The 11,066-nt window shown below is 32.3% G+C and overlaps 2 protein-coding genes across 2 annotated transcripts in view; one reads left to right on the plus strand and one right to left on the minus strand.

Annotated features, from left to right (window-relative positions):
• Positions 1–11,066, plus strand: part of LOC111682768 (tRNA-splicing endonuclease subunit Sen34) — a 49,485-nt gene that overhangs the window by 22,266 nt on the left and 16,153 nt on the right. The window lies entirely within an intron of this gene.
• Positions 2,633–4,218, minus strand: LOC111682765 (putative uncharacterized protein DDB_G0271606). The gene has a single exon (XM_023444761.2). The coding sequence runs from the start codon at positions 4,068–4,070 to the stop codon at positions 2,838–2,840; it is 1,233 nt and encodes a 410-aa protein (XP_023300529.2). The 5' UTR covers positions 4,071–4,218; the 3' UTR covers positions 2,633–2,837.

Below are 11,066 nucleotides of genomic sequence, written 5' to 3' on the forward strand. Positions count from 1 at the left end.
CTAGTTCTGTTCTAGTTCTGTTCTAGTTCTGTTCTAGTTCTGTTCTAGTTCTGTTCTAGTTCTGTTCTAGTTCTGTTCTAGTTCTGTTCTAGTTCTAATCTAGTTCTAGTTATATTTAAGTTCTGCTATTAAAAAGCTCTATTCTATTCAATTTTACTGTATTTTTAATAGACCACCTTATAAGCTTTCAAAGGCTAATAAAAATACTGGAAAATCTGTATTTTACATTTATCAACTCAAATTTCATACTTTTGTGCGCTAAAACTATAAAAAAACAAAACCGGTTATTCGTTTAAACCAAAAAAACATTGTCGGTTTACTTTATCATATAGAAGCCACAACAACAACTATTTGATTATAATACCCCACCAATATCATGTTGCATTACATTAACGTCCTCTATACAACCAACGACTGACTGTTTATTTTTCTTTATTAATTCCATTTAATTTTTTTTTTATATTTTCCATCTAAACCAACTTTTGATTGTCATGTCGTGTGGCATAAGCGTGACTTTAACTTTAGAATTGGCATGGATTAGTTGCGGCTTCATTATGCAAAACAAGTACATACTTCTCTACCTTCTATTTATGAATAAAACTATAGAAAAAAAATAAATTTTCTATTGAAAAAGTACCTTACATTTCAGGGTAAAATAGTACCAAAGTAATCAGCCAACCAACCAACAAGCCACACATGTTAATGTAAGCGGATTTTTTGTTTAATGTTTGGTTTTTTTTTAACAAATCTTTATCTATTTGTTGCTTGTAGTAGTTTTCTTTTATTAATAATTATTTAATAAAAATGTTTATTGCGGAAATTACATGTGTTTTTTTCTAAATGTTTTTCGTGTTAAAAATGTGTGACTGTGGCATGGCATTAGATTTGTTCGATAGCGACCGCGTTTGAGTGTTGCAAGCAACACTTGTGGTGGAGTAATGATGACATGTCTTGAGAGTTGAGTATTTTCTTAAGAAATCCTGTCTAGAAACGGAAATTATGGAATCGTTGTTAGCAAAGATGTGCAGGAATTTTAAGAGAGAAGTGAGTTAATGATAACCCAATAAGCAAATAGGATGGGATTTAGTTAAATCAAAAAAATCAAATCTGTAATCAATGCTATAGTCTATTCTATAGTCTATTCTAAAGTCCAGACTATAGTCCAGACTATAGTCCATTCTATAGTCCAGACTACAGTCTATAATATAGTCTAGACTATAGTCTATTCTATAGTCCACACTATAGTATATTCTATAGTCCAGACTACAGTCTATACTATAGTCCAGAATATACTCTATAGTCGAGACTATTGTTTATTCTATAGTCCAGACTATAGTATATTCTACACCCCAGACTACAGACTATACTATAGTCCAGACTATAGTCTAATCTATAGTCCAGACTATACTCTATTCTATAATCTATTCTATAGTCCAGACTATTGTCTATTCCGTAGTCCAGATTATAGTCTATACTATAGTCCAGACTATAGTCTATTCTATAGTCCAGACTTTAGTCTATTCTATATTCCAGACTATAGTTTATTCTATAGTCCAAACTATAGTCTATTCTATAGTTCAGACTATAGTCCAGACTATAGTCTATTCTATAGTCCAGACTATAGTCTATTCTATAGTTCAGACTATAGTCTATTCTATAGTCCAGACTATAGTCTTTTCTATAGTCTATACTATAGTTCAGTCTTTAGTCTATTCTATAGTCCAGACTATAGTCTGTTCTATATTACAGATCAAAGTCTATACTATATTCCAGACTATAGTTTATTCTATAGTCCAACCTATAGTCTATTCTATAGTGCGGACTATAGTCTATTCTATAGTTCAGACTATAGTCTATTCTATAGTCAAGGCTATAGTCTATTCTACAGTACAGACTATAGTCTGTTCTATATTGCAGATTAAAGTCTATACTATATTTCAGACTATAGTTTATTCTATAGTCCAGACTAAAGTCTATTATATAGTTCAGACTATAGTATATTCTATAGTTCAGACTATAGTATATTCTATAGTTCAGACTATAGTCTATTCTATAGTTCAGACTGTAGTCTATTCTATAGTTCAGACTATAGTCTATTCTATAGTTCAGACTATAGTCTATTCTATAGTCCAGATTTTAGTCTTTTCTATAGTCCAGACTATAGTCTATTCTATACTCCAGACTATAGTCTATTCTATAGTCCAGACTATAGTCTTTTCTATAGTCAAGAATATAGTCTATTCTATATTCCAGACTATAGTCTATTCTATAGTCTAAACTACAGTTTATTCTATAGTCCAGACTATATTCTATATTATAGTCCTGACTATAGTCTATAATATAGTCCAGACTATAGTCTATTCTATAGTCAAGACTATAGTCCAAACTATTCTATAGCCCAAACTATAGTCTATAATATATTCCAGACTTTAGTCTATTCTGTAGTCCATACTATAGTCTATTCTATAGTCCATACTATAGTCTATTCTATAGTCCATACTATAGTATATTTTATAGTCCCGACTATAGTCTATTCTATAGCCCAAACTATATTCTATTATATAGTGCAGACTATAGTCTATTGTTACCAAAATTCCCCAAAATCCTTTAAGATATTAGAAAACACAAAATGTTTTAAAAATTTTCAAAAATAATATTTAAATTTTTATTAAATAACAACGATGAATAGGTTTTAATGAAGATGAGGATCGCGATTGGAATAAAAATAATTTCGAAATTGTGAGGGCCGGCTAATGGACCAATAATAGTTTGAGAGTAAATGTTTGTGTAGGTCGAAAAAAATAACTCTTAAAATTATGAAAACTTTTATGCATAAATTACCAAGCTTGCAATTGAGCAGGAGCGGCGGCGCTAGCCAAAGCATATTGTTGTGGCAAGAAGGGTGAACCGACAGTATAGGCAGCTTGGAAAGGTTGCACGGTTTGGTAATTGGCAGCGGCAACATAGGCGGCACTGAAAGGTTGTACATAACTAAAAGCAGCAGCGGGATAGTAGAGACCAGTGGCGGCTAAAGCGGGAGTGGCAGCAGTTTGATTGGCAGATTTCTTGCCATCACCTTTGGTGGTGGTTTCAATGTCCACAACAGTTTCAGAGGTCTTGGCATCTTCTTCTTCTCTTTCCTCACGGTTGTCGGTTAGACGAGCAGGTTTTTGCTGTGATTCAGCTTGAGCTTGGCTTTCTTCTTGAGTTTGTTGTTGACGAGGAGCAGAGTATAAAGCTGGCAGAGAGTTGGCGAATTGTTGTTGAGATTGAGCTTGAGATTGTGATGGTCTGTAGCCTTGTTGTTGAAGTTGTTGTTCCAAACGGGCAGCCTGTTGCAAGCGAGCTACCAAAAGTTGCCTTAGACGGGCAGAAGGAGCATTGTAGTTGTATTGAGGACGTTGTTGGGGTTCCGACAAAACATCAGAGCCAGATTGAACATCTTGTTGTTCTTGAACATTAGGAGCTCCATAGAGTAATTCAGGACGTTGTTGAGGTTGTTGGGGTTCAGACAAAACATCGGAGCCACTGTTGAAACCATTGTTGTTGTTATTGTTATTGTTTTGGGGTTGTTGGGGTTCAGCAAAGTTGTTGAAGTTGTTTTGATTATTTTGTGGTTGTTGGTTGCCGCCTGAGAATTGAGTTTGTTCCACAAATTCAGGTTGTTGAGGTTCAGCAAAGTTATTGAAACCATTGGAGTTTTGTGGTCTACTTTGTTGAGGGAAACGTGGTTGTTGGGGGAAACGAGGTTCGGGGGAACCATACACCAATTGGGGTCTCTGAGGTCTTTGTTGGGGCTCACTTAAAACATCAAAACCGCTGTTGTGTTGAGGTCTGTTGCCTTGTTGATTGCTCAAAGGGAAAAGAGGCTGTTCACGAGGCAAACTAAACTCGCGATTGGGACGATAACCGGCTGCTGGATAGGGAGTGGGACTAGACTCCAAACGCTGTAAACGTAAGGGTTGAACACGTTGACCGCTATAGCGGCTGTAACCCAAATGAGAAACATCAGCCTGCACGAATAAAGCACACGACAGGATAGCGAGAGATAACTTCAAAACGAACGCCATTTTGTTAGATTAAAACCAATCAACGTTTACAACGCGTTATGTAAAACTAATAATTTTTAACAAAAATACTTGGATTTTATACAAAACTTTTAATTTTTTCAATTGTTTTTAAAACAAAATCAAAAAGCTTTAGTCTAAAATACAAAAAAAAAAAACAAATCAAAATTCCAAAAATTAAATTACAAAAAAAACTTTTGATGCGTATGCAAACTTAACTTAAAATTTAGAATTCAGGCTACGTTTACATTTCAAACAGTCAGACGCACGGACGTACAACCAAACCAAACACAACAGTTATCCACCTCATAGACCAATAATTTAATTATAATTCGAGTGTGCCAACTCAAGATTTAATAACAAAACACCACAACAGACCTCTATGTTTTTAAATTATTGACATTGACCTCCTAACGGCAAGCAAATATTGAACGTTAGAGGGCGCTTTAATCAAATCAAATGCCAACTTTTTTTCTTTTATCATTTAGTGGAAATCAAACTTAAAGTTTGATTTGAAATTGATATAAATTTCAATTTTTTTTTTTTACATCAACTTACATCTACAAATTATTTAAAACAATATCAATATTCCTAATTCGTATTTTGTTTGTTATTTCTCTTCAAATAAAAAATTTATGTGGCTTTCGGGCATTTTGCCATTTTTATGAGATAATAACAATAAACAGTTGTTACGTTTTGTATTTGGTCTTACTTCATTCAGAAAAAACGCTGAACAAAAAAAAAATTTTTAACAATTTTATCAATTTCGTACACGTTTTTGTCTGAGCTTACACTCATCATAATATAACAATTGTCACAAATTGTTTTTATTATTGAATGTTTACTTCACTAAGTGTTAGTTTGAGTTATTCTCATAGGCTACCATTAACCTGTTTAAAGTATTGCCAAAATCAAAATAAATAAATTTGAAGAAAATCTATATATAGGTGTTAAAAATTTCTGGCTTTAGGTTTAATCCCAAATCCAGACTATAGACTACACTTTAGTCCAGAAAATAGCATAGTCTTTTGTATAGTCCTTACTGAAGTTTACACTATAGAATGCTCTATAGTCCACATAATAGACTACTACTTAGTTCAGAAAATATATTATTTTATAGGCCAAACTATAGTCTAGAATATATTCTATTCTATAGTCTCTACCATAGTCCTAACTAGATTAATTTATAGTCTGATTATAGTCTACTCTGTAGTATAGTTTTATAGTCGATACTATAGACAACTCTATAGTCTCGACTATAGACTATTATAGGCCAGACTTTAGACTGACTTATAGTCCAGACTTTAGACTACTCCTTAGTCCAAACTAAAGACATCTTTATAGTCCAGACTATAGACTGTCTTATGGTCCAGACTGTAGACTGTCTTATAGACCAGAGTATAGTTTGTCTTATAGGTCAGTCTATAGACTGTCTATAGTCTATAGACTACAGACTGCCTATAATCCAGACTATAAACTGCCTATAGTCCAAATTATAGACAGTCTATAGTACAGATTATAGACCGAAATCAAAATAAATAAATTTGAAGAAAATCTATATATAGGTGTTAAAAATTTCTGGCTTTAGGTTTAATCCCAAATCCAGACTATAGACTACACTTTAGTCCAGAAAATAGCATAGTCTTTTGTATAGTCCTTACTGAAGTTTACACTATAGAATGCTCTATAGTCCACATAATAGACTACTACTTAGTTCAGAAAATATATTATTTTATAGGCCAAACTATAGTCTAGAATATATTCTATTCTATAGTCTCTACCATAGTCCTAACTAGATTAATTTATAGTCTGATTATAGTCTACTCTGTAGTATAGTTTTATAGTCGATACTATAGACAACTCTATAGTCTCGACTATAGACTATTATAGGCCAGACTTTAGACTGACTTATAGTCCAGACTTTAGACTACTCCTTAGTCCAAACTAAAGACATCTTTATAGTCCAGACTATAGACTGTCTTATGGTCCAGACTGTAGACTGTCTTATAGACCAGAGTATAGTTTGTCTTATAGGTCAGTCTATAGACTGTCTATAGTCTATAGACTACAGACTGCCTATAATCCAGACTATAAACTGCCTATAGTCCAAATTATAGACAGTCTATAGTACAGATTATAGACCGTCTACAGTCCAGACTACAACGACTATAGACAGCCTATTATGTGGACTACAGACTGTCTATAGTCCACATTATAGACTGTCTATAGTCCACATTATAGACTGTCTATAGTCCACATTATAGACTGTGTATAGTCCACACTATAGACTGTCTATAGTCCACACTGTAGACTGTCTATAGTCCGCACTATAGACTGTCTATAGTCCACACTATAGACTGTCTATAGGCCACATAAGAGACTATCTATAGTCCATATAGACTGTCTAGAGTCCACATTATAGTTCACACTATAGACTGTTCAAAGTCTATACTATAAACTGCCTATAGTCCAAATTATAGACAGTCTATAGTACAGATTATAGACCGTCTACAGTCCAGACTACAACGACTATAGACAGCCTATTATGTGGACTACAGACTGTCTATAGTCCACATTATAGACTGTCTATAGTCCACATTATAGACTGTCTATAGTCCACATTATAGACTGTGTATAGTCCACACTATAGACTGTCTATAGTCCACACTGTAGACTGTCTATAGTCCGCACTATAGACTGTCTATAGTCCGCACTATAGACTGTCTATAGTCCACACTATAGACTGTCTATAGGCCACATAAGAGACTATCTATAGTCCATATAGACTGTCTAGAGTCCACATTATAGTTCACACTATAGACTGTTCAAAGTCCAGACTATAGACTGTCTACAGTCCAGAGTATAGACTGTCTACAGTCCAGACTATAGACTGACTACAGTCCAGACTATAGACTGTCTATAGTCCACACTATAGACTGTCTATAGTCCACACTATAGACTGTCTATAGTCCACACTATAGACTGTCTATAGTCCACACTATAGACTGTCTATAGTCCACACTATAGACTGTCTATAGTCCACACTATAGACTGTCTATAGTCCACACAATAGACTGTCAAAAGTCTAGACTATAGACTGTCTACAGTCCACACTAGAGACAATCTACATTCCAGACTATAGACTGTATGCAATCCAGAATACAACTGTGTTTATACAGACCAGACTATATATGGGCTATACAATAGTCCAGATTATAGACTACTATAATAGTCAGTAGACTGTCTATAGTCCTAGACATATATAGACTGTCTATAGTCCAGACTATAGTCTGTCTATAGTCCAGACTATATACATTCAGACTTTCTACAGTCCAGACTGTATACAGTCCAGGCTATAGACTGTCTACAGTTCAGACTATAAGCTGTCTACAGTCCAGACTATAGATTGTATACAGTCCAGACTACAAACTGTATACAGTTCAGATAGTAGACTGTATACAGTCCAGACTATAGACTACTCTATAGTCCAGCCTATAGACTACTTTATAGTCCAGCCTATAGATTACTCCATACCACTTTGATATATAGTAAATACTCCTAAGTTATTGGCCGAACTAAAAACTATTCTATAGACTGTCTATAGTCCAGACTATAGACTACTCTACAGTCCATACTATAGACTACTTTATAGTCCATACTATAGACTACTCTATGGTTCAGACTATAGACTACTCTGTAGTCCAGACTATAGACTACTCCATACCGCTTTAATATATAGTAAAGACTGCTCTTTAGTTATTGGACGAACTAAAAACTATTCTAGAGTCCAGTCTACATTCTCGTTTATAATCCTTTTATAGCCCTGACTATAGTCTCTTCGATAGGCCAGATTATATAGTTAATTCTATTCTCAAGATCTTAGATCAGACTACAGTCTCATTGACAATTCATCTATTTTTTTTTGTAATTGTAGCTAGCTGCTGTTGTTTCATTGTTGTTGTTGTTGTAGGTGTAATAATATTTCCAAAAAGAGAAAATTTCTGCTTAAACAAGTTTTCATTTAATGATGTTTTTGTTCTTGTTCTTGTTGCTTGTTGTTGTTATTTACACAAATGCTTTACAGTAATTGTAATTATCGTGGTTATATGTAGTTGTTGTTGTCGTTAGTGTTTTATTAAGAATGGTTTACTTTTTTTTTTGTAAATTTATTATTGTGACTATTTATAATGTTGTTGCTGTTACTCATTGTGTTGTTATTGTTTTAAATAAAACAAAAAAATAATATAAAGAAAACAATAACAACAAGAATAACAACAATATTTTTCTTTAATGTTTTAGTTGAATGCCTTAAAAGAAAGACATTATTGTTGTTCTGTTGTTGTTTTCTTCTTCTCTATATTTGTCGTTGATTGTTGAGGTGGGTCGTGGTTAGTTCGCGTCTCGTCGTTGTTGATAGTATATTTATTATGATTGCTGTTGTTGTTGTTTTTCAATGTATTTGCACATTGTTTTGTTTGTTTTTTTTTTTTTCATTTTTTGTCTTTGTCTTCCTCCCTTTGACTTTATTTGTTGTATTGAAGTATTTGTTGTTTATTTTGTATTCAAACGTGGCTTCCTTTTAAATTTTTAAATAAATTTAAAAAAATATTCTATTATTATACAAAAAAACAGTGACTCATTTACTAGACATTATTTTTTGCTTATATTTTAATTAAAATATATTTAATTAAAATTAAATTTTATTATTTATAGAAAATAGCCTTTAGTCTTTTTTTAATGCATGTGAATACTTAATTATTTTATTTTATTCCTGATTTTAATTATTTATGTTTATTTTTTTTGCTGTTGCTTTTGTTTGTTTACTAATTTGGAATAAATTATTCCATTAATATTATTATTGCAGTTAATTTGTTTCATGTTAAACATATTTAATATTTTTTGCGATTTTTTTATTATTTAATCCCCAAACACATGGTTCAAATATAAATGCTTTGTTTCGCAATAAAGAATTATTAAGAAATATATTTAAAAACCCACAAAATCCAAATGAATATGTAATTGGATTATTAATTAAAAAGATTACCTACAGACTATACACTAGACAATACACTAGAGTATAGACTGGACTATAGACAAGACTATGGACTAGACTGTAGACTAGACTTTAGACTGGACTATAGACTAGACTATAGACTAGACTATAGACTAGACTATAGACTAGACTATAGACTAGACTATAGACTAGACTATAGACTAGACTATAGACTAGACTATAGACTATAGACTAGACTATGGACTAGACTATAGACTAGACTATAGACTAGACTATAGACTAGACTATAGACTAGACTATAGACTAGACTATAGACTAGACTATAGACCATACTGTAAACTGGACTACAGACTAGACTATAAACTAGACTATAGACTAGACTATATACTAGATAATATACTAGACCATAGACTAGATTAGGCTATGACTAGACTATATACTAGACTATAGACCATACTAGGAAATATAGCCCAGACTGTAATCATACTATATGTCAGACTGCGTTCTTGCAAATGTTAACTGACCTCTGAAGGTTTAATTAATAACAATAAATATTTATTTTGTTTAATTATTCATTATCATTTTCATTGGTTATTATTATTTATTGCAACAAAACCATTTCTGCATAATAATCATAATTTCAATATTGTTAAACAATAAAATATTAATAAATTAATGGAAAAAAAGAACGAAGGTTTTCTGCTGGTTCAGCAAAGCAAAAAATGTGAAGGCGAATCTGCAATTTGCCAAAAACAATTGTTAACAATGTTATAAACAAAATTCAATTCAATTAAATAAACTAGTCTCCTAAAAGTCTACAATTTAATAAATTTACAAGTTTTCTATCTAATAACAAGTTGTTCTTGTTGTTTGTAGATAAATATATATTAATTGTACTCGTTTCTTGCAAACAAGTAAAATTCCTTTAACTCAATGTTTAACTAATTGTTTGTAATTAATTTATTTTAAATTAAATAACAAGATTTAGAGAGAGAAAAAAATAAATATTTTTTAATTTCAACACATGCCACCTTAAAAAAAAGAAACTCTTAGCTCACAAACAATGTACGGACATTCCTTAAAACACCTCCTCCACCTATAGGAGAACTCAAGGAACACAAATCATTCGTATTCATAACACAAAATGAAAAAAATAGAAAAAACACAAACAACAACAAATTTTATAAAATAAAAATCTACTGTTCCAAATGGCCACTGTCCAACTTCAACTGACTCTGGAATCTTTAAGATTATTTAGTATTTTAGTCGGTTATATACAAAAACTGCTTAAATTAATGACGCACTTAAAAAAATGTTGCTACCAAATATACAGGCAACAATTGCAGCAACAACAACAACAGCAATAACAATACAAAGAAATCGTTATGAATTTTTATAGACTTTTGCCAACCATATGAGTTGCATAGTTGCAGTGAGAAATTGAATAGAATTTTTATAGATTTTATTGTTTGCTATTTTCAGATGTACATACCTCTAGTGCTTTGTGGTTGATTTCTATAGAGAAAATATGTATGTATTAAGGTAGATGCCAGAATATTCGACTCACTATACCGCAGACTATGACTAAAATGATACTAGACAATGACACTTAATACTAAACTTTAGACTAGTCTATATTCCAGACAAATGTCGAGTCTATGGTGTGATCTACAGCCTTGTCTATAATCAAGTCTATATCCAGACAAATGTCGTGTCTATAGTCCAGACTGTAGTCGAGTCTATTCTCCAAACTATAGTCGAGTCTGTTGTCTGGAGTCTCTAGTCTTTATAATAGTCAAATCTATTCCCAACAATGGTAGAGTATATATTGCAGATGTTAGTCTATTATCCTAAATATAGACGAGATTATAGTGCTTTAGTCTAGTCTCTAGTCTAGTCTATAGTCTAGTCTATAGTCTAGTCTATAGTCTAGTCTAAAGTCTAGTCTATAGTCTAGTCTATAGTCTAGTCTATAGTCTAGTCTA

Source organism: Lucilia cuprina, chromosome 5 (assembly GCF_022045245.1).
Source record: "Lucilia cuprina isolate Lc7/37 chromosome 5, ASM2204524v1, whole genome shotgun sequence".
Classification (NCBI taxonomy): Eukaryota; Metazoa; Arthropoda; class Insecta; order Diptera; family Calliphoridae; genus Lucilia; species Lucilia cuprina.

Excerpts from the sequence above, each read along its gene's own strand:
- LOC111682765 (XM_023444761.2), bottom strand. The coding sequence starts at position 4,070 with ATGGCGTTCGTTTTGAAGTTATCTCTCGCTATCCTGTCGTGTGCTTTA.